At 46.5% G+C, this 24,510-nt stretch overlaps 1 protein-coding gene across 5 annotated transcripts in view; it reads left to right on the top strand.

Moving 5' to 3' along the window:
- LOC147122148 (nardilysin-like) overlaps positions 1 to 24,510 on the top strand; it is a 212,392-nt gene that overhangs the window by 109,367 nt on the left and 78,515 nt on the right. For all 5 annotated transcript variants that reach the window (XM_085982930.1, XM_085982929.1, XM_085982928.1 and 2 more), the window contains exons 2-4: positions 2,687 to 2,924; positions 5,390 to 5,471; positions 6,828 to 6,981. In XM_085982930.1, coding sequence (XP_085839056.1) covers positions 2,733 to 2,924; positions 5,390 to 5,471; positions 6,828 to 6,981 — 428 coding nt within the window. In that variant the 5' untranslated portion in view covers positions 2,687 to 2,732. The remainder of the gene's footprint in view (positions 1 to 2,686; positions 2,925 to 5,389; positions 5,472 to 6,827; positions 6,982 to 24,510) is intronic.

Here is a 24,510-nt window from a genome sequence, read left to right as displayed (position 1 = left end):
GATTATGCCCCCTAGTTCTAGTCTCACCCATCAGTGGAAACATCCTCCCCGCATCCACCCGATCAAGCCCCCTCACAATCTTGTATGTTTCGATAAGATCGCCTCTCATTCTTCTGAATTCCAATGAGTAGAGGCTCAACCTTTCCTCATAAGTCAACCCCCTCATCTCCGGAATCAATTGAGTGAACCTTCTCTGAACTGCCTCGAGAGCAAGTATATCTTTTCTTAAATATGGAAACCAAAACTGTACGCAGTATTCCAGGTGTGGCCTCACCAGTACCCTGTATAACTGAAGCAAGACTTCCCTGCTTTTATACTCCATCCCCCTTGCAATAAAAGCCAAGATTCCATTGGCCTTCCTGATCACCCGCTGTACCTGCATACTAACCTTCTGTGTTTCATGCACCAGGACCCCCCGATCCCTTTGTACTATAGCACTTTGCAGTTTCTTTCCATTTAGATAATAACTTGCTCTTTGATTTTTTTCTGCCAAAGTACATAACCTCACACTTTCCAACATTATATTCCATCTGCCCACTTACTTAGCCTGTCTATGTCCTTTTGCAGGTTTTTTATGTCCTCCTCACTCACTGCTTTCCCTCCCATCTTTGTATCGTCGGCAAACTTGGATACGTTGCACTTGGTCCCCTCCTCCAAATCGTTAATATAGATTGTAAAGAGTTGGGGTCCCAGCACTGACCCCTGCGGAACACCACTAGTTACTGATTGCCAACCTGAGAATGAACCATCTATCCCCACACTCTGTTTTCTGTTAGATAGCCAATCTTCCACCCATGCCAGTATATTACCCCCAATCCCATGATTTTTTATCTTGTGCAGTAATCTTTTGTGTGGCACCTTGTCAAATGCCTTTTGGAAGTCCAAATACACCACATCCACTGGTTCCCCTTTATCTACCCTGTTTGTTACGTCCTCAAAGAATTCGAGCAAATTTGTCAAACATGACTTCCCCTTCATAAAACCATGCTGACTCTGTCCGATTAAATTATGCTTATCCAAATGTCCTGTTACTGCTTCCTTAATAATGGACTCCAACATTTTACCAACCACAGATGTTAGGCTAACTGGTCTATAGTTTCCAGCCTTTTGTCTACCTCCCTTTTTAAATAAGGGCGTTACATTAGCAGTTTTCCAATCTGCTGGGACCTTTCCTGAATCCAGGGAGTTTTGGAAAATTACCACCAATGCATCCGCAATCCCTACCGCTACTTCTCTCAAGACCCTAGGATGTAAGCCATCAGGTCCAGGGGATTTATCCGCCTTAAGTCCCATTATCTTACTGAGTACCATCTCCTTAGCGATTTTAATCGTGTTTAGCTCCTCCACCCCCCCCCCCCCAATAGCCCCCAGTTTGTCCAGTGTTGGGATATTTTTAGTGTTCTCTACTGTAAAGACTGATACAAAATATTTGTTCAGCGTATTTGCCATCTCCATGTTCCCCACTACTAATTTCCCGGTCTCGTCCTCTAAGGGACCAACATTCACTTTAGCCACCCTTTTTCTTTTTATATAACTGTAGAAACTCTTGCTACCTGTTTTTATATTAAAATTTAAATGATTTAAATATTAAAACTTAGATTTATTTTTATTTAAATTGAGCCATGCATTTCAGAGTGGTTGGCTATGGTGTCAGTGTGGAATGTTTTACGCCACATTACCAACTGTTCTGTGTCAGCTGTGGCTCAGTGCTTGCACCCCTCCCTCTGTGTCAAGGTTTTGAGCATATAATCTAGCCTAACAGTTCAGTGCAGTACAGAAAGAGGTAGGAAAAGTTAGGACTGATCTCCTTGGAACAGAGAAGGTTAAGCGTTGACCTAATAGAGGTTTTCAAGATGAAGAGCGGTTTTGATAGAGTAAATAGGGAAAATCTATTCCCTCTGGTGAGTGGGTCAGTAACTCGAGGTCATAGATTCAAAATCATTGGCAAAAGATCTAGAGGGGAGAAGAGGAGAATTTTTTTCACTGAGTTGTCAGGATCTTGAAAGCTCTACCTGAAAAGGCGGTGGAAGCTGATTCGATAAATAATTTTAAAAGGGAGTTGGACAGTTGCTTGAGGATGAAGAGCTACACGGTTATGGACAAAAAGCAGAGATGTGGGATGAAGCACAACTGCTCTTTCAAAGAGGCAACACAGCACGACGGGCCGAATGGCCTCCTGTGCTGTCAGTTTCTGTGATTTGAAGTTTCTTTTAATTGTGATATTATCTGCATAATACACACAAACATATTTTTATGGAGATTATTATTCCATGTGGCTTCAAATCCCACCATGGCACTTTGAGAATTTGAACTCTGTTTAAAATTTTAAAAAGCTGGTATCAGTAAAAGTGACCTTTTTAAAGCTGTGGATTGCCAACCCAACTGACTTACTAATATCCTTTAGGGAATATGCTGTCCTTACCTGGCCAATATGTGACACTTAACTGCCCTCTGAAATAACCTAGCCATATTGTTACAATGCTGTTTTTCCCCTAGTGTATAAGATACATGCAAGTGTAATAGATCCTTATCCTTGAGTACTGTTACTCCATGTGAGTATGATAGGTCTATTTTGTTACCATATTACTTGACAGGAATGCGATAGATCCATATTGTTACTGAATGTAAATATTCATTTTGTATGAAAAGATAATTTACTTATAATATGTTTTCAAATATATTTCAGATATATCAAACTTGAAAATGGTTTAAGCGCACTCTTAATCTCAGACATGTCCATTGCTCAAGGAACAAAGCCTGGTTTGGGTATGCAGATTGAGGAAGAGGAAAGTGATGGTTGTGATTACAGCTCTGAGAATTCGTCCGATGATGATTCTATAGAAGAATCTGTAGATGATTATGATGAAGAATTTGGAGAGTTAGAGGGGCCATGTACTGGAAACAAAAAAAATTCAGAAAAGCAGGTAAAGATTTATTCCTTGTTGTTTTGCATTGAACCATACCACTGGATCTTCACTTGTACTTAACTTTTAATGTTGCTGGACTGTGAAAATCCACATCCATAGAAAGAAAGACTTGCATTTATATAGCGCCTTTCACGACCACCGGACGTCTCAAAGCGCTTTACAACCAATGAAGTACTTTTGAAGTGGAGTCACTGTTGTAATGTGGGAAAGACCATGACCAGAAATGTAAGAAGTCACACAACACCAGGTTATAGTCCAACAGCTTTATTTGAAATCACAAGCTTTCGGAGCGCTGCTCCTTCGTCAGGTGAAGTGGAGAAATGCATAAAGACACAGCTTATATAGTCACACCATGACCAGAAAGACCCAGTAGCACAATTATAATTTGTTGATGTGCAGCAAGAGGTGGCTCAGATAATTATGATGTCATTATCAGAAGAGTTCTACTCAAAAATTTATGCCCAGGTAGTTTTAAAACACAAAACATTACAACAAGGAGTAACTTAGAGGCATTAAGAAGTGTATAGATATTTTGTTTGGGATGTTTAAGATTATCTGTCAATTCTATAGAATACATTTCCTGTTTCAATTGATGTTGGTGACCCTATTGTGTTACGTTTGTTTCTATTTACAAGTAGGAGTGCATTTACACTATTGTAGCATCAGTGCAGAATGGTTTTGCTTTGCACTGAAACAGTTATAGTGTAATTGCAATCTAAATCCAGCGTCTGGGTCTAACCTGACACTGAAGCAAAGTGGGTTGAGACTGCCTTAAGGACAGAGTCGCACTCTGCTTCACTCCAGAGTCAGGGTGGGCCTTAACTCTGCATTAACTCTACACAAGTTTAGCATTGGTGCAAAATGAAAACTGCTTTACATCCTCACTAAACTTGTAAGTGTACTCTAAGATGAGCAATTAACATGCGAGACAAAATTGTAATTTCTACACAGAGCTACATACTATCCTTTGTGTATACTGTAGCATTTTTTAATGGTTTGATTTTACGTAAATTATTTGTCTTATGCCTGTCCAGTGGCTAACTGCTTCTGTTAAATCCTACAGACAGATTGCACTTTCATACAGATGTTTAAGCCTGAAAAGTTGGGGAATTACTTATTTTGCAATGCACCCAAAATGCTGAATTGTGTAGCACACCATGTAGGATAAAACTGATTTCAAAATCGTAAAGACATACTTTGAGGTACATTCCACCAATGTATATTTTTACAGTTTGGACTTCCTTCTGCACCAAAATGTCAGATAGAAATAAATTGTATTTGTGATTTTTCTGTCTTTAATGTGGCGTACACTAGTCACCAATAACTTGTTGCCTGGGGTCTCCTTGTAGTACTTCTGAACCAGCTATTGGGAGATTTGAGTGAGTGGTGTTAACGTGAGTCAGTCTTATATTTTTCTCCTCTGCCTAGCATTTTTCTAGCTCTTCACCTCCATACTAGAAATTGCTTGGACAAGATTGTTATTGATGAGGTTTTAACTTCAGGAGTAAGAAATAGAACAGCTACTTTTAAAGTGTTTTAATACAACAGGTACAATTATATCTCCTGGACTAGTTTCGATTACCTTGGGGGGGGTCGGAGAAGAATTTCCCAGATTCTTCTCTTTCCCCCCCCCCCCCCCCCCCCCCCCCACCCCCCAAATTGGCCTAGGTTTACATCTGGTTCTTCGCCTCTCCCAGGCGATTGCATGGTTTTGGGTGGAGAGTGTAAAAATTGTGATAAAGGTATCACAATTGTATGGAACAGGCTGGATGGACCAGAGGGGCTTTACCTGTCCGCCAGTGTTTGTATACAATAAATGCTATCCCAACTCACCTGCTACAAGTCTTCCTTCAATTAGAATTGTGATTGGCAAAGAATACATTTCTGTGATGTAGGATTTGTATTTCTCCATTCACCCCACAAAATGGAGCACTTTGTTTTCATGAAGTGCTCTATTGCCTGATGAGAATAAGCTATTTTAAATGTTAGTAGAGGTAAGCAACATAGGAACATAACTAAACTATTTAAGTTGGGAGTCCAAATGTGTTCCAGTGACAAAAGGAGATATTGTACTACCCATTGTGATATTTTTGGATGGAATATTTGCCTCAATTTTAAACTGAAGGAAATGCAAGACCAATATCCTATTGCTTTTTAAGCAGTTAAGTATTATTTTCTGGTAGAAAGCTGGAATATCTATGTACTGCAGCAGGGAAAGGTTGAATGTTGATTTGTTGATCTTTCACTTAGTATTGGCCACACTGGTGCAGTCAAGTTTCTACACTTGGGGAAAGGAAAATTGTGGAAGCACTTCACACCATCTCCCAGCTGGTTTCTGTGCAGCATTGGCAAAGGCCGAGGAGAATGTTATCTGTCTCCCCTCTAGTGTAACATAGGGAAGGGGTAAAAATTAATGTTATTCTTGCAACGAATTATTATCTAAGGACATTCATTGTTCACAGTCAGCAGCTGCCCTTTGTGTTGGGATTGGAAGTTTTAGTGATCCTGATGACCTTCCAGGACTGGCACATTTTTTGGAACACAGTGAGTAAAGTCTGTTTATAATTCAACTTTAATACGTTTGGTGCTAAACCCTATAATACTACCCAGTTTGTATTAGTGTGCCAATGCTATTGTAGTTGATTCTGATGTAGGTCTTAATTTGTGTTGGGCAGGATATCATTTAATATGAGCTGGTTAAGTTCTATGTAACTCGATGTATTTTGTGTAATGTTTGTGTCGACCAGTTGATCTCAGATTTGTTTTGCACAAGCTGCTATTTAGATTTGAGTTAATCTGCAGGGATCTTGCTGATAAATAATAAAGGTAAATTTAATTTTAAAATATTTGGTTGAATGCAGAATAACCAATGAGGACTTTCTCGTTGTAAATGTATTTTTAAAATTTTTATTTTCTCAGCCAATTCCCTCCTCCTTTCTCCTGAAGGTGTTGACTGCTTGCTAGGGTTTGAGGTGTCGACATGAACTTTGTTAACAATAATCTGCCAATACAAACATATCTTTGTCCCCCAAAGTTTTTGCTGATCTGCCAACTTCTTCCCTGGATGCTACAGTGCTGCACTCAACCTGCTCAATGGCTCCATTGCCTCTTTCAATGACTTCATCCTTTCCAATGGCCTCACCCTCCCAAATTTCTGTGTTAAAGCAAACACCCTCTGCTCCTTGACTCTGGCCTCCTATTCAACTCGACCTCCCCCACTCCACCTTCAGCTGTGACTGCACACTTTGGAATACATTCCTGAGTCTCCTCTGCTACTTCCTCAAGGCCTACCTCTTTGATCTTGGTTACCACACCTAACCACCTTTCCTTCCATCACTGCTCAGTGTCCTGTTATTTTCTGCTCCAGGAAGCACTTTAGGACATTTTATTACTATAAAAACACAATTAGTTGTTGTTGTAAAATGCAGCAATTTGAAGCAACATTGCAGATGTGGGAAAATGTATTTTGATCAGTTAAGTATTTGATTTCTCTGTCCTCCAATTTATTCCACGGAATGCTGACTTGCAACTGTTGCAGTTTTTGACATTTCACATTGAATTTTGACATCACATTAAGACTCTGGAGCAAAGCAGTAATTTAAATTTGAGTTCTGTACATAGTTACATAGAATATACAGCACAGGAGAGGGCATTCGGCCCAACTAATCTGCTGGTGTTTAGAATCGACATCAGTCTCCTTTCATTCCATAGAGGTTATACAGCGGGAGTTTAACTTTAATTGGAGAGAATTTAATTGGGCCCTGCCATGAAATTGTTTTTTACTTGCTCAAGAAAATGTTATTTTTTAAAAATAATTTGAATCCGTCGCATTGCTGTTAATTGTAGGTATTTCATAATCTCAGAATTATGTTTCCAGTATGCATTTGATTCTTGTTGCAGTGGTCTTTATGGGGAGTGAAAGATATCCTGATGAGAATGGATTTGATGCTTTCCTGAAAAAACATGGTGGAAGTAACAATGCATCAACTGATTGCGAGCGCACGGTATTTCAGTTTGACATCCAGAGAAAGTATTTCAAGGAGGCCCTTGATAGGTGAGCATGTATTCTAGAACTTCTAGACTTTTGACTATTATTAAGTTGATCATTTAACCCCAGAGAGCATGCTGCTGATATTTCCTGGGTCGCTCGGGTAGCATTAAGTGAAGGCAAGTGGCAAACTAAAGGGAAGGCATGAACATTTAGCAGGGATTCCATTTTTGGTCACACCAAAGCATTAACCAAAGATGTCCACAAAGAGCAGCACCAGCTATGCCTGTCAACTAGCTAATGTTCACTCACATGTCTTTTCAGTTGGAGTCCACTTTGTGTGCTCAGGAAATTAACAAGGGGATAAAATATATCAAGTTAGTAGAAGGTCTTGGTGTATCGTTTAAGCTTCTATGACTACCTAATTATAAAATATATAGCCCTAGAAATTCGGTTGGTAGCGCCAGCGATTGGCGCCTAAAGAGCCTGAGAATTGGGGCGTTACCCAATGTTCGGGCGGGCGCAGTGAATATAGCACCACCTCCCATATTGAGTATCCTTTTAGCGCGCGCCCGCGGGCGCAGGCAGATCATGACGTAATTTCAGTGTGCAACGCCCTTTTGACGCCCCGGACCAGATATTCGGTAGCGCCCGGAACCTTTGCGCCTAGCGCTGTTAGTGACAGTTCGATGGAATGTTACCAGGCGCTTCTCGTAGTCGGGGGGGCGCTATTTAAAGGGGACAGCTCTAGTATAAAAGCTGCAGCCACTTGGCCTGTTCATTGTGATCATTGCTGGAGAGAGTTGGTGAGCTACTGTGGAGCAGATTTTTTGGAATTTAGCCTTAGAATACTTGGGACCTTCAAACCTGTCCGGAGCAGTTAGAGCGCTACACCTAACAGCGTTTTGACCGACTGGCATCGGAATGGGAGCTGCTTTGGATGGCAACGTCCTCATGGCCGGACACTGTGAAGGGGCAGAGAGACGGCGGGGGAGAGGGCCGGGATTGGCCAGAAGGAGGAGGGGCAATGGAGGTCGGCCAATCTGAGGGTACGCTGTGAGGGTATTCAGGCAGCAGGTCTCATACCTTGCAATGTCGGAGGAGCAGTGTGTGCGAAGGCTCCGATTCGGGAAGGAGGTTGTAACTGAGCTGTGCCACCTGCTTGCTCAGGATCTGCAGCTGCGTCTACAGTGCAGGACCTCTCTGTCGGTGTCCGTTAAAGTGACTGTTGCCCTCAATTTCTATGCCACCGGATCCTTTCAGTCAGCCACTGGGGACATTGCGAATATCTCTCAGTTTGCAGTCCATTGTTGCATCCGGCAAGTTACAGCTGCCCTTTATAGACAAAGGCGTCAATTCATCACCTTCCCTCTGAGCCTGGAGAAGCAGGCGGAGCGCGCGCAGGGCTTCGCTGCTATTGCGGACTTCCCCATGGTGCAGGGGGCGATTGATTGCACACACGTGGCTTTGCGGGCGCCATTACTCAATCCTGAGGACTTCCGCAACCGCAAGGGGTTCCACTCCCTCAATGTGCAGCTGGTCTGTGACCACCGCCAAATGATCATGGCAGTCAACGCCCAATTCCCAGGGAGCAGCCACGATGCCTTCATCCTGCGGCAGACCTCAGTTTGTGACCTTTTTGAGGGGCCGGCTCGCCCACGAGGCTGGCTTCTTGGGGACAAGGGCTATCCTCTCTGCCCATGGCTCATGACACCACTCCATTTGGCCGCCACCCCAGCAGAAGAGCTGTACAACAGCAGCCACCAGGCGACCAGGAACATTGTAGAGCACACTATTGGTGTGCTCAAACAGCGTTTTCACTGTCTGGACCATTCGTGGGGAGCCCTGCAGTACTCGCCGGAGCAAGTGGGTCACATCGTCGTCGTCTGCTGCATGCTCCACAACTTGGCGATTCGACGCACCCAGCCAATGCCAGCTGTCCCTCAAGGTCCAGCAGAGCAGGCGGACGAGGAGGAGGAGGAGGAGGACGAGCAGGCGGACGAGGAGGAGGAGGAGGAGCATGCGGACGAGGAGGAGGAGCATGCGGACAAGGAGGAGGAGGAGGAGGAAGATGGGAGGGCTCCTGAAAGTGGAAGGGCCATCCGTCAGAGGTTCATCAGGACTCGGTTCCAGGCCCCTCTGGCGGAATGATGGGTGTCATTCGTCCTGCGCACTTCGGATCTTTGAAAGGCTCTGAAGGCCAGCATGACTGTAAATAGTTACGTGTACCATTGCAAATTAAAACTTTCCTTTATTGTCACAAAAGTCCTTCCTTCCAGCATAACAACGTCATGTCAACAGAAACCATAACTAACAAAATAACAGTTAACTCTTCGGCAAAGCCGCAAAACTAAACAAACCATTTCCAACAATCACAACAGGTGAGGGATTCCTTGAATTTGGCCAAAGAAACGTCTCTGCACCTCCCTCTACTGCTGGCCCCTTGATGGAGAACGACTTCTCTTTCGTGGTCGGCCCCTTCCCTCCCTGCTGCTCCTACGTAATTGAACCCCAGTGGCGGAGTCAAGGCTGGGGGACGCCTGCTGACTGTGTGGAAGCGCAGAAGCCCCTGAGGGACAGCCTGGCCGACCTCTGGTCTTGGAGGGTGCGGACGCAGGCTGCTTGATCTGAGCATGGCTGGAAGCAGTGTGCCCTGCAGGTGGTGGCAGCTGCACTGCAGACGTACCAGCGGTGGCATGAGCAATGGTCACCTGCCGAGAGAGGACACCTGCACCATGGTCGGACGACACACTGGCTCTCTGAGGGGACCGGTTCGGCTCAACCGCCACAATCGCCTGCTCCACTGATTCCTGGTCTTGTATGGTACTGGAAGGGCCCGGGGTGATCCTAGCTGATGCAGATAGGGTGGCTGCAGTGAGAGTTCGCATTGCCTCAATCTGGGTGTGGACGAGGCCAGCAAGTGACTGCGTGGCAGCAGTGAGGACCTGTGTGGCAGGTGCCAGTGCTTCGGAGAAGCCCTGGACAGTTCTTTCCATTGCTTCGGACAAGGCTGGAGCAGTCCGTTCCACTGCCTCGGACAAGCCCTGGACAGACCTTTCCAGGGATTGTCCGAAGCTCTGAACAGTCCTTTCCATAGCAGCCTTGAAGCCCTGGACAGTCCTCTCCATTGCTGCTCCAAAGTCCAACACACTCTTTGCCAGTGTTTCTATCGACTGAGGCATCCTCCCCACTGCAGCCATCAGCTCAGTGTGCCTGAGCCGGGCCTGGGTGCTCATTTCAGCCAGGCTACGCACCTCCTCTGCACTCAGTGCAGCAGTCATCACTCCCTGCCTTGCCCTCCGGGGAGCCGGTGGCCGAACTTGCCTACCCCCCTTGCGTTGCTGCATGCCGCTTGTTCCGGCAACTGGCTCATCAGCAGAGCCCCCCCCCTCCCCTCCAGGGAACTACTATCCCCAGTCTGCAGATGTGTACACTCCCCTGAAGTTGGAACGGATGCTCGGCTTCCTCCTGACCCTCGCCTCCGGAGGCACTGGCACTGGCAGCTTCAGGGCGCAGATCCCGAGTTGGTGATGCAGCATCTGAAAGCAGGGAGGCGGAAGAGTGGCTTTAGCAAAAGGTCAGGTTGGCGGCAAGGCATGCCAGATTGCGGCAAGGCTCTGACATGGCTGCACACTGAGAAAGCATGCTGGCGGGGGGACCAAGTGGAAGGAGACAGCTGAAAAAGGTGAGAGCCTTACCCCCGCTGTCGAGAAGGGGGTCGGCAGCTGCAGTGGTAACAGGACCACTCAGACGTCCTCCAAGAATCTGGTGCACTCTCTCCTCGAGATCCGTGAGAGTGACTTGTGGAGGTCCGCCGCTGGTCCTTTCGGATCGTCGCCAGCTTGGACTGCAGGGGAAAGAAGGGGAAGTTCTGTTACATGATGCCTTGAGAGATCATCTCATGCCCCTCATGGTGCAAGAGCCCTTACATGAGGCCTTGAGAGATCATCTCATGCCCCCCATGGTGCAAGAGCCCTTACATGATGCCTTGAGAGATCATCTCATGCCCCCCATGGTGCAAGAGCCCTTACATGATGCCTTGAGTCAAATGTCCATGTGTGTGCCCAGAAAGGGCCATGGGTGCTTGCTGACAGATGGCCATTGGGGCATCATGGCAACAGGGTGCGCGAAGTCAGGTGCAGATGGAGGGAATCAGAAGTTTGCATAAACAACACTCACCCTAACGACCCGAGTGAGGTCGTTGAATTTCTTCCTGCACTGAACAGGGCTCCTGGTCGCCATGCTGCTGGAGTTGACCCTCTGAGAAACATCCCTCCAAGCTCGGCGGTAATCCTTTTGATTCGGCCTCCTGCCATTGTCAGGATACAGAACATCTTGACGGCGCTCCACTGCGGACACCAACTCCTCCAGAGCCTCAGTGCTGAAGCGCTCTGCTCTCTGTCTCACCTTCTCCATCCTGACCAAGTTTTTTGCGCCAGAGAAGGAAGAGCTCCGATTCTGAGGCCTACAGGGCGTTGAGTGTGGAAGCTGAGGCTGACTGACCCACCCCTTTAAGAGCCGGCCGGCGCCTGGAAGTCTCGTGGTTATCGGTAATTGAGATCACCTGCGCTGCGCCCGTCCGCGCCGATATTGGGTAGCGCCGGAAGTTTTGCGCCTTAGGAGGCCCGTGCAACGTCTGAATTCGCACCTCAATCCCCTTTGGGGGCGATGCAACCCAATATCGCGCCAGGTGGCAATAACTTTCGTCTGGCTATAAACTTTGCGCAGCGCCAGTTCTAATGCCTCAAGCAGGGTGATACCCAATTTCTAGGCCATATTGTTCAACAGGGTCTGTTGGAGATTTTATGCTAGTCAAGCTTTCAGTGAAGAAACTAAGGGTTCAGGTCATCATAGGGCCACTTCTAGTTTTTGTATATTCTGATTCTGGAAATTGATAACTGGAAGACAGTAGTAGTTCTGATCCTACTTTCTCAGCATTTGAAGTCATAATCTGGGTTGCTTTATTTCCACTTTTAGTATTTAATGTCTTCAGTGAGATACCCGTAACCATATTTCTAGATTGTAAAGCTTATGTTTCCTCATAACTTGTCCTATTTACTTGGGATCAGTTTTGATACTTTTCTGTACCCCTCTAATACAAATATATGTACTTTGTGATCCAAATTGAACATTGTACACCCAAGTGCGGCCTGACGAATGCATTGTAACTTCTGTAGACCTACATTCTGCTTACTTTTTATTTGTTTCTTCATATTGTCTATTCATTCAAAGCTGCACGTCAGCTATAACTCACAGATTTCTTTTTAAACCTCCCTGTGGTAATTTAATTCCACTCATTGTGTATTTATGACTCACATTTTTTGGCTTGTGTGTAATGATATACATTTATCAGTGTTAAATTTCATTTACCATGTCAATCCAGTTTCATTTATATCGGGGTGTCACTTTACATGGTGGGTCTGATCCAACATCCTGGCATTTGGCGTGAGTCTCATTTAGCAAAAGTTATTTGGACACTGGGGTAGAAATTGATGTGCATTTCTCTTGTTTTGTGGACATAAAATGGGCGCAATCTATACCAATATCTGGGTGTAAGGTCCTGCACCTAATCTGCGCCGGTGGCATGGCCGCCGCCATATTAGCCCTCATTGTTTGTAGGCGTATCTGGCGGCTGCTTGAAATCAACGTTGGATCAATTTAAACGGCCAAAGAAAAGATTTGCATCTGCTTCAGGGCCCTTCTACAAAATGTGTGGAAAAACTAGGTGGTGCATGCGCCATGCAAGCTCTGATTAGTTTTTCAGTTCTACAGTGCTACCAGCATTTCCCACAGAGCTGGGAGTAGCAGCAGCAAGTGGTGAGTGGGAGTGGCACTGAGAGGAGCAGCAGTAAAGGGGTGAGTGAAACCCGAAGACCTTACTGTGGGTAAATAGTGAAAGATTATTTCCATTGGTGGGCGAATGGGAAACTAGAACAGAAAATAAGGATTCTCACTGGAAGGAACAAGGGGAAGGGAGGAGGAAAGTTCTTGAACTGAAGGCTATTAGACTGTGGGCTACGTCACCACATGTGGTGATTGAGGTAGAGACTAAAACTTCATTTCAAAGGGAATGGTATATATATTTGAAAAGAAAGAATTATAAAAAGATCTTTAGGGGCATGGGGTTACAGGAGGGCGCCAGCACCAGGGGCCGAATGACCACCTCCTGTGCTGTAATTTCTATAATTCTATGAAAATTTTCCTTCCTTGAGTCCGAGCTCAAAGTGGTTTTGAAACGTTGCTGCTGAGCTGGATGTGCCCTGTGAGAACTGTCCCAAACACAGCCCACTGTCCTTTGTGCGATCTCTCTGTTTGGTTCAGGCCGGTCTGTACCGGCCAGTTTTGACGTGTGAAGTCCAAGTACAGATCAACTCTGACTGAGGTTCCCAGTTCAGAGTTAGCACCTTCACATGGAACTGGAGTCCAAATCAGAGACCAAGGAGATAGGGAGATAGATTGGGCCTGTTAAACGTGGCATTGACTGGGGAGCCTGTTCGCTCCTTGTGCAGTGCAGGGCGATTTGGGCTATGGTTTCAGGGTGAATATCAGAGGGTTATAGGATTACTACTAGTTGCAGGTAGAATATCTGGGTATTACACCTATTATTATCAGTGAGTTCTTGTATTATTGTTGGTTATGATGCGAATTTGAGTTTTACCAGTATTACTATTAGTTATCAGTGCAATTTCAGTGAGCTACCATTAGTTACTGGTGGAATCAAATTTCCCCCCACTGTAGGTTTACCCACTCTCGGTAAATTGCTGTCAACATTTCTCATTCAGTTTTGTTGTGAACTGTCATGAGGTAGTTGCAGGCTTTGGCCGCCAGATGGCCACGTCTTTCTCCCAATTCAATTGTTATCTTGCATATGGGGGAAAAAACACATAGATTTAGCTGACTGGGCAGTGCCAAAGGAAATTTAGCAGTAACCAATGTTCCCCCTATGGTGTGTGGGCGCGCGACCGTGCATCAATCGGGCAGGCCACTCACAAGTTGTTGCCACTAGAAAAGATACCACGCACGAAAAAAATTAGAGGGAACATTGGCAGTAATCAATCTAAATTTTTTGTATATAATTTTCCATCATCTCCTGTCTATGGCCTATTCCAGCTCCTATTTCTTATGTTATGTTCTATGCTGCTGTTTCAGCAAATATGACCAGCTTGCAACGGTTTTGGTCTGATTATTTATGTAGATGAGGAACAGTAACGCTGACCCTTACAGAACTGCACTCAAAAGATTTCTTTCCACCACTTCCCTTTTTCTGACATTACGGGCTCGAATTTCACAGGGCTGTGGAGGTGGGAATGGAGGCGTGTAGGGTGTTAAAATTGCAAAAAGTGGCGGGCGGGCCCAACCCCGCCTCCAAGCAATTTTCAAGAAATTGTGTTTACTGCTCCCGTCTCTGTCCCGCCTCCCAAGAGGCGGGATAGGCCCTTAAGGCCCTTAACAAGCACTAAATTGCCTCTATTATCCCCTTTTGAAAGGCCTTTGTGATTTTAACCCTTTTCCGACATGAAGCACGCCTACTCTGAAACACGACGGTGAAACCTGGCGGGAGCACAATTGGATTGCTGACTATTAGCTGCAGCTCCACCATTAAATAGGATATTTTATCAGCCATCATTTGCAGGTGGCAGGACTTTGTTGTCTCAGGTCTGGGGGAACTTTTAGCAGGCATAACCACAGCTGTCGAAGTTTGGAACCTGACACCCATCTCCAGTGTGACCTCCTGGGAAACACCTCTCACCACCTTGACTGAGCGCTTCCTCAACTCCAGCATATACCAGAAGCATGGGAGCCATTTATTTCCTTCCCTTCTGGACATCAGATGAGGATGAAGACCAGCCGCAGCACCAGCAGAACCATGAACAACAGCAGCACCAACATCAGCAGCAACAACAGGAGCGCCAGGGTCTCCAGAATCGTCATGGTTTGCTGTGCACTTCACAACATGGCACAGCGTCGTGGCTTGCAGATTCCTGAGGACCAAGTGGCTCCTCGCATATCCTCCTCAGATGAGGAGGAGGAGAGCGAAAACGAACATCTTGCAGAGGCCCATCAACCAGCGGCAGCAGTACGCAAGAACATTGCTGCCCGGGATGCAAGGAACGCACTCATCTTGGCCAGATTTGCTTAGCCTAGCCAATCAAGCACTTTTGCCTCGCAGCTTCTTACCAGAGCTTCGACAATGGCCAAGAACCAACAGATTCCTAACAATTTGACCACCATACTGACCATTGCAAGTAATCCTAAGCCCTCAATGTGGAAGTCCCATTAGTGAAATGACACACGCCACAACTGCAGCAGTAGCCATCAGATGTTTTATTTACAGTAACCATCTGATGGCTTTTTAACATTAAACATCAAATTTCACCCAAGTGACTGTATTGATTTCTTTGTGGGTTCAATGACGAGACATTTATGAAAGAGAATGTCTTTTAACCTAAAGTCTGTTCAACTCTTTATACAGCATTTACAGGAGACATCATGCTAGTGATGCATCTAGAACGAAACTGAAACTAAACTAAACTGCCTTGCTTGTCTCTGTCACATGCCCTCTGCTGGTCAGGCACAAGCAATCAATACATGCAAACATGCTGGTAAGGCATCATAATCAAACAGGCAAATACCATCTCTATTTGCTGATATCATTACATCTCCTTTTCTTAAAACAAAAGTATTTTACTTTTAACTAACAACATGTTTTCTTTGTATTAATCTGCATTTTAACTGTAACACTTAATGAACTTACATTATCATTATCAAGGTTTTTTAACCTTGCTTTGTGTGTTCACATGAAATATGTCAATACACTAGAACTTGAAGAAAGAATAAGATAACATTACTTCCTTCTATAACAATAGTCCTTAAATTTGCTCAATGAGTCTCTCAGGAGGCTTCACGTGTCTTGAGGATTTTCTGATTGATTGTCCTTGAATCTGAGTTGTTGCCTCAGATGATTGGTTCTCAGCTGTGTGATCAGGTTGTTCAACAGTATCAGTCTCTTGACCTGCTGTGTGATCAGGTTGTTCAACAGTATCAGTCTTTTGACTTGCTGTGGCTGGTCCCATGAGAAGATCTCGACGATTTCTTCGCAGAACAGCACCCTCATCTGTCTGAATGGTGTATGATCTTGGTTGAACTTCACTCAGGACAGTTCCCTTCTGAGTCCATATGTTTGTTTTGTCTTTGAACCTTACTTGGTCACCAGTGTGGAGTTCAGGTAGGTTTTGTGTTCCTCTGTCATAGTAGTACTTTTGCTTTTCTTTCTGTTGTTCTTTGCACTTCCTCACTTTCTCCCCCTCTTTTGTTTTCAGGAGGTTCTCCGGGATGGGTAGGTTTGACCTTAGCCGACGTCCCATAAGGAGTTGGGCTGGTGACTTACCACACTCGAGCGGCGTTGTGCAGTATACAAGCATGCTTTGGTAGAAGTCAGTTCCACCGCCTCTTGCCTTGTACATCAGTCTTTTCACTGTCTGGATCGATTTTTCCACTAGTCCATTGGACTGTGGAAAGTGAGGACTTGACGTTGTGTGGACAAAGTCCCACTCTTTGGCAAAGTGTCGGAAACTTGCATTGTAAAACTGGGGTCCGTTGTCTGTGAAGACCTCGCTTGCCACGCCATGTCTGGAGAATATGGCTTTCATACATGTTATCACAGCATCTGCAGTGGTGGTGTACAGTCTACAAACCTCTGGATACAGGGAGTAATAGTCTGTGATTACAAGATAGTCCTTCCCTTGACATACGAATAGGTCAGCGCCTACCTTCTGGTAAGGTCTGTCTGGCGCTGGGTGTGGCTTTAGTGGTTCTACCAGATTGCTTGCTCGATATCTCAGGCATAATGTGCAGTTTGACACCTCATTTGTCACATCTTGGTTGATTCGTGGCCAGTACATCACCTCTCGTGCTCTTTTCTTACACTTTTCGATTCCCAGATGTCCTCCATGGATCTTTTTTAACATCTCTTTTCTCAGACTCTTTGGGATAACTATTTTACTTCCTTTGTAGATGATGTCTTCGACCACTGATAGTTCCGCCCTGCAGTTTCAGTACTCTGCCATGTCAGGTGAGCAGTCTTGCTTCATGTTGGGCCATCCATCCAAGATGCTTTTCCTCAGTCGTCTCATTGTTTCATCTTTGTTTGTCTCAGTCTTTATAAGCTCCATTTTTGCATCTGCTATGGGCAGTGCACTTGTGATCATGTCCACGTAGGCGTTCACTTTTTCATCCATTGTGGTGTTTGCGGGCTCACTTGGGTCAACAGCTCTGGACAACGTGTCTGCTGTATACATCAGCTTACCCGGTGTGTACGCAACATTCAGTGTATAGCGTTGCAGCCTGATCATCATTCTTTGTATTCTAAGCGGACAGCTATTTAGTGGCTTTTGGAACAATGCAATCAAGGGCTTATGGTCAGTCTCTACACTGATTGCTTGTCCTGCCACAAACTGGTGAAATCTTTCACAGGCGTATGTGATGCTGAGCAGCTCCTTTTCTATTTGAGCATATCGCGTCTCCGCGTCTGTCATTGAGCGTGATGCATATGCAATAGGTTGCCAGTAGTCATATTTTTGCAGAAGAACGGCACCGAGCCCACTCTGTGATGCATCTGATGATATCTTGATGGGTCTCGCTGGGTCATAAAACCTCAGAACTGGTTCCTCTGTGAGCAGTTTCTTTAGATCGCTCCATGACTTCTCATGCTCATGATTCCATTCCCATTCTATGTTCTTTTCAGTTAGTCTTCTCAGTGGCGCCATCTTTTCTGAGAGGTTGGATATGAATTTACTCATGTAGTTGATCATTCCATTAAACCTCTGCACGTCCTTTTTGCATTGTGGCTTTGGCATATTCTCAATGGTGGACACCTTTCTGGGATCTGGTCTGATGCCCTCACTGCTAAGGATATCTCCCACGAATGTCAGTTCTGTCACCCCGAGCTGGCATTTCTCTCTATTCAGCTTCAGGTTTGTTTTCCTTGTTGCTTCCAGCACTTTTTTCAGTCTCTCGTCATGCTCATTTCTCGTGGTTCCCCATACTATGATGTCATCCATTGATGTATCAACTCCCTCCAGGTGCTCATAGATCATATGGATAGTTTTGTGATACACTTCAGGAGCTGAGGCAATGCCAAATGGTAACCTTAGGAATCTGTATCTGCCAAATGGACTGTTGAACGTGCACAGTCTTGAACTTGCTTCGTCCAATTTCATCTGCCAAAATCCTGATGCATCTAACTTGCTGAAATACTTTGCATTTGCAAACTGTGCCATGATTTCCTCACGTGTAGGAAGCTTGAAGTGCTCTCTCTTTATTGCTCTGTTTAGATCTCTTGGATCCAGGCAAATTCTGAGCTTTCCATTCTTTTTGTCCACTACGACGAGGGAACTCACCCACTTAGTTGGCTCATCTATCTTCTGAATCACGTTCAGGCTTTCCATCCTGTCCAACTCTGCCTTCAGTTGCTTTTGAAGAGCAAACGGAACTTTTCTGCATGGATGTATGACCGGTGTCATACTTTTATCTACTCTGATCGTGTGTTCTCCTGGAATGCAGCCTAGACCCTTAAATAGGTCTTTGTGCTCTTTCATGAGTTCATCATAGACTGTCTCTCCTTCGCTTTCCACAACGAGGACTCTCTTTACCAGGTTCAGTCTCTCACAGGCTTTTAAACCTAGTATGGCTTGCACATCCTTTGGCACCACAATTAATGCTAGCGTGTGCTCTCTGTCCTTGTGTGTTACTTTGACAATGCATCTTCCTTTCACTGGTATATCAGTACCTGAGTATCCTGTCACTTTCACTTTTATTCCATGTACCTTTGGTCTCGGTCTAATTTTCTTAAAATCAGTCTCTGATATCACATTAACTTGTGCTCCAGCATCCAATTTAAATGGAATGTGTATGTCATTCACTTTTAGTGTCAACATCCAGTCTCTTTCTTCTTTTTTGTTTTCAGACACAACATCCACATTGAACTCCTCTATCCCGCTTTCATCTACTGCATGGACCTTACTTTGTTGCGCTTGGTTCTTACAGCAACGGGCATAATGGTTGTTTTTGTTGCAACTATTGCATGTTTTACCATATGCTGGACACTTTCTTGGTGTATGCTGTGTACCGCATCGACTACATGACTTCCGATTGTCCCTTTCATTTTCGTTCGCTGGCCACACCTCTTTTTTCACATTGGCGCTCTTTTTGTTAAACGGTTTGTATCCGTTCTTTCTCACTGCATCCACGTTGCAGCTATTGTCACTGAACAGCTCCTTTGCCTGCAACTTCACAGTCTCTGTAGCCCTACACAGTGCTATGGCTTTTCCCAGGTCTAGATCTTGCTCTCTTAGCAGTCTTTCCCTTAGACCATTATCTGGAATACTACACACCAGTCTGTCTTTTATCAGCGAGTCTGTCAGTCCCCCAAATTCACATGTTTTGCTTCGGTTTCTCAGTTCAGTCACATACTGATCAATAGTCTCACCCGTTTTCTGTACACATGTGAAAAATCTGTGCCTCTCAAAGGTCACGTTACGTTTAGGTATGCAGTAGGCCTCAAACTGTTCCATTATTTTATCTAGCTTCATTTTGTCTCCATCAGCAGCGAATGTGAAGTTATTATACACCTCCAGCGCTTTATCACCCACGACATGTAAGAACAGTGACGCTTTCATTTTATCACCTTTCTCGTCAGCTCCGATTGCTGATAAATACAACCCCAAACATTGTTTGAACCTCCTCCAATTTTCAGCCACATTACCTGTCAACTGAAGCGTCGCCAGTGGGTGTAAACCTTCCATTTTTTCACTTCGTTAGCTATTCTCCAATGGTAAGCAATGATGTTCTCTTTTGGCTTGCTAATATGTGGAGAGCTGATTTCACTTCAGATTTTTCCTCTCATCTCTTTCAATCACTTCTGACACCATGTATTGATTTGTATTGTGGGTTCAATGATGAGACATTTATGAAAGAGAATGTCTTTTAATCTAAAGTCTGTTCAACTCTTTATACAGCATTTACAGGAGACATCATGCTAGTGATGCATCTAGAACGAAACTGAAACTAAACTAAACTGCCTTGCTTGTCTCTGTCACATGCCCTCTGCTGGTCAGGCACAAGCAATCAATACATGCAAACATGCTGGTAAGGCATCATAATCAAACAGGCAAATACCATCTCTATTTGCTGATATCATTACAGTGACTACCCTTGGGACTATTTGTGCAGTATCTTTCTCTTGCGCGTGCTCCTACATGGTGCTTCCCCTGTGGCTTCAGCAGATATGGAGGCTCCTTGCTCAGTTTCTTGCTCCTGTCTCGACACCTTTGGTGGGCGTCCTCTGGGATTGCGAACCTGTGAGGGCTCGCCAACAGTCTGCTGCTACAGCGGCTGTGCAGGGGTTGAGACGCCGATCTCAGTTGGGTGGGGACTCTGGTGGGCCTCTGACCGAGGGCTCTGCAGTGGCATGGAAGTGTGAGCGCTTGGAGAGGAGCCCTCACTTCCTTGATGTCTGCCACCAACTTCCCTCTCATGGGTCAGATCCCCCTCAGCGCTTGCAAGTGGCTTGAGAGCACCTTGCTGCACATCAGGGGGGCCATGGGGACCCGTATCTGCACTGGCAGTCCTACTCAGAAGGACTTCCATGAAGGTCTGGTTTCTCTGTTCAATAGATGACCATCGCTCCTCCAGAGATGTCAGTCTATTCTGAACACTCACCATGTTTTCTGTACTCTGGCGACTTATCACCTCCATGGAGGTTGCCATCCTTTCCATAGTGATGCGTTCATGCGCCAATGACTCCACAAAGACTCTGCTCATGTGCGCAATGGACTCCTCCATTCGCTCCACACTCGCAGCAACCCTGGAGACAACCTGCCAGAGACTCCTGCATCTGTTCCTGGAGTTCCAGCACCGCTGATCTTGTGGATGGACCCAGAGGCAGAGGGTCGACATGCAGCTGAGCTGAGCTGGCAGAGTCCTGCGCCCTCGGACGAGGACTCTCCACTGCTGTCCCTGTCTCCACCATCTGCTGATGCTCACTTGTGAGCTGTAATACACCAGGTGACAACACTACTCTATCTCGCGAAGGTCCCACCGAGGTGGGAGTGTTTGCGCTGGTGCTGGCTGCGCTGAATTCTGCTGACGCTGCGCCCTCAGAAGTTGCAGCTTCCTCTGAGGAGTCTGGATGCTCAGGCTCTTCCTCCTGGCTAGTAGGGACGGGTGCTGTCGATGGTCCTGTGAGGGAGTAAAGGAAAGAGTCAGAGATGTGATGCCAAGGTTACATGCACATTGCATATTGCAGATGATCATAAGTCCATCTGTTAGAGCTTCAGAATCATTATCAGCGACTCATGCAATGTCAATGAGCGAGATGGAAAACTATTCTGTCACCAGCTTGCTGTGATGCACCCGTCTGTCTGTCCCCCACTTGCGCATCGTCCTCCACTCCCATGATCTCCAGGACCGCATCCTCCCAGGGGGTGAGCTGGACTACTGAGGGTGGCCCTCCTCCTGTCCTCGCTCTTTCCCTCTTATTGTGAGCTCACTTTTCCTGCAATGAGGGACACAAGTGGAGTTTGAGTGAGAATGAAGGAGTGAGTGTAGAGAATCCATAGCATAGATGCTTAGAAGGAGACAAAGATGGAGTGAGGTGGCAAGACCAAGGGCCCTCCCTGTGTGTTGTAAGTTGTTTTCATAGCATCACAGTGATGGGGAGTGTGAGGGCTGCATAGTCAAATAGTTGGGTGAATGTGACCATAGAGAGAGAGGGAATGGGTAAGGGTGCAGGGATGTCAGTGTCAAGTGGGATGTGGAGGAAGAGATTGCTGGTGAGGCGAGGCGATGGGGATCAGATTGAGGGTGATGGGAAAGTCATACTCACTTTTCCAGTGCACAGAAGGTAATGAAACCTCTTCCTGCACTGAAGCCAGGTTCTGCGGGTAATCGACTAAGAGTTGACCTCCTGGGCCACCTGGATCCACACAGCCTTGGTCTGCTGGGGAGGCTTCTTCTTCCCTGAAGAAGGGAAGAGCACCTCTTTATTGGCTCTTGCTCCCTCCACTAAAGCTTGCAGGGCAACGTCATCAAACCTGGGAGCAGACCTAGGTCTCTCGCTGATCATTCTGCCTCCAGGGCCCTCTAACATGAAAGGCCAAAAGGTTGGCAGTCTGCAGAAGAAGCAAGGCTTGTTGCAGACCTTAAATGGAGCAGCAATGATGACGTCATCGGAGGCGAATTTCAGACTGAAAAACTAATTGGGCCATGGGTTCCTACATGCTGGAACTCAATTGCTCACTTAAGTTAAAATCGTTTCTGTAGTGTATGTACCCGTCTACCTTTAAGGGAACTATTGAATGTAACCGTTCACCTTTAAGAGAACTACTTTAGGTGTGGCACTATTTGTTTGGCTTCTGTATACTGTAATACCGATAGTGACCACACCAGTATATAAGTGTTGTGGCAGGATTGCTGGGGCAGATTCGCCCGGACCTTCGAATAGTAAAGACCTGTTTTGTTTGTTACTTCTGAAGTCTGTGTATTTATTAACTGCACAACCCACAGACTTTACAGTGGCGACGAGTCCGATCGTACCCTGCGGCAAGATTACCAAAGCAAGAAGAGCGTCGAAGAGAGGCAACCGCCCTCGTCGTGCTGCTGGAAGAAAACACGAGGCTGCAGCAGGAGAAAGGTGGAAGACTTTAGCAACAAAAGCTTCCATTAGCAACAGGCACTGACTACCCTTCTACCACGGTGCGGAGTGAGCCGATCAGCAGGGAACAAGGCGGCCGAAGAGACTGTGAGTAGGGGAAGGTGTAGAAGTATCCGGAGGATAAGGGCAGAGCACTCGACCTCGGTCGAGGGGGAGCTGTGCCGGCCAAAAGTCGGGTCCAACGGCGTCGGGTGACAGCCGGACCGCGATCGGCGGGAAAAATCCGGGCAGCGACCGCAGCCACGAAGCGCTGAGCCTGCGAGTAGGCGCGGGAAGTGAAACCCAGCCGCAGCCGGGGAGGGAAACACCGGTCTGCGAGAGGGCTGGGGAGGCGAACGGGAACCGTGCGGGTGAGAGCCGGGTGCGGAGAGAGAGACTGCGAGGAGCCAGTCCAGCAGCTGAGCTGTTCTCCACCAACGGGGTACTCAGAGCCGGCAAAACCGAACGTGCGGGAGTGGGTGAGAGACACAGCCGAAAACGGGGTGAGAGACTGCGCGAGAGCCAGTCCAGCGGCTGAACTGTTCTCCACCAACGGGGTACCCAGGGCCGGTAGCACCGAACGTGCGGGTGAGAGAGCGACAGAGCCGGGTACGGAGCGAGAGACTGCGCGAGAGCCAGTCCAGCGGCTGAACTGTCCTCCGTTAACGGGGTGTACCCAGCGCCGGTAGAGCCGTGCGGGCGGGAGGAAAAGACATAGCCGAGTAAGGGGAGCTGTGCGGAAGCCAGCCAGCGGCTGAACCTGTCCGCTGTGGGGGAAGCGTACCCCTTCCACCGGGAAGAAACGCGGGAAGCCGCCATTAGGCGGAGAAGACGCCAGAAGCGGGAAACCGCCATTGAAGTGGGCGGGGCGAGAAAGGAAGAGCGGGAAACCGCCATTTTCGCGGGAAAACCGCCATCTTGATTGACATACCGCCATTGAAGTGGTCGGGGAGAGAAGGAAAGAGCGGGAAACCGCCGATTTCGCGGGAAAACCGCCATCTTAGAAACAAACAAATAAATAAGAATACTTAAAGAAATACTGGTGCTGCTCCCAAGGGAAGAAAAATGCCTAAGCGAGGGAATATTAACGACTTTAATTCTGAAATAGAAGACTGGGCCACGTACGTGGAACGCATCGAGATCTATTGTGAAGCCAACAAAATAGAGGAAGACGACAAGGCGATAACATTGTTAAACTCGATGGGCGCAAAGACATACGGGCTCTTGAAGGATTTACTAGCACCAGCTAAACCGGCGGATCAGTCTTTCGAAGAGATTGTGGTTGTTCTGAAGGACCACTTGAACCCCACACCGTTGATGTTGGCTGAACGATTCAAATTCTATGCAAGAACGCAACGGAAAGACGAAAACAACGCAGAATACTTGGTCGAACTGCGTAGGCTAGCGAAATACTGCCAGTTCGGAGGGAATCTGACAGAGGCACTGCGAGACAAGTTCGTAGGCGGATTGTCCAAGGAAGGGACGCAAAAGCGCCTACTAGAAGAGAACGACCTTACACTTGACAGGGCTGTCCTTATAGCCGCATCACACGAAGCCGCAGCGAAAGGAACGGCGGAAATGCAACTAAAGGCGGCGGCGCTCGGGGTGGACCAAATTACCTCGAGTACAACAAAATGCTATCGTTGTGGGAAGACAACACACGACCAGAATCAATGCTGGTTTAAGAACCAAGAATGTAGGAAATGTGGCAAACTGGGTCACATCGCTAAGGTATGCCGGTCAGGGAAGAAGACCAACAACCAAAGGAAGCCATCACAAGAAAAGTACAACAAGGTATACAAGGGGGCTGAGAAGAGTTCAGACGAACAGAATCCAGACTCAGATCCAAACGGCCAGGAGCTGGGTAGTCTGAGTATCCACCATGTGAGTAAGGAAGCTGACCT

The sequence above is a fragment of the Somniosus microcephalus genome, chromosome 3 (assembly GCF_052327205.1).
Source record: "Somniosus microcephalus isolate GS21.2 chromosome 3, FLI_Smic_1.0, whole genome shotgun sequence".
Taxonomy (NCBI): domain Eukaryota; kingdom Metazoa; phylum Chordata; class Chondrichthyes; order Squaliformes; family Somniosidae; genus Somniosus; species Somniosus microcephalus.
This window is presented reverse-complemented; position numbering and strand designations above follow the sequence as displayed.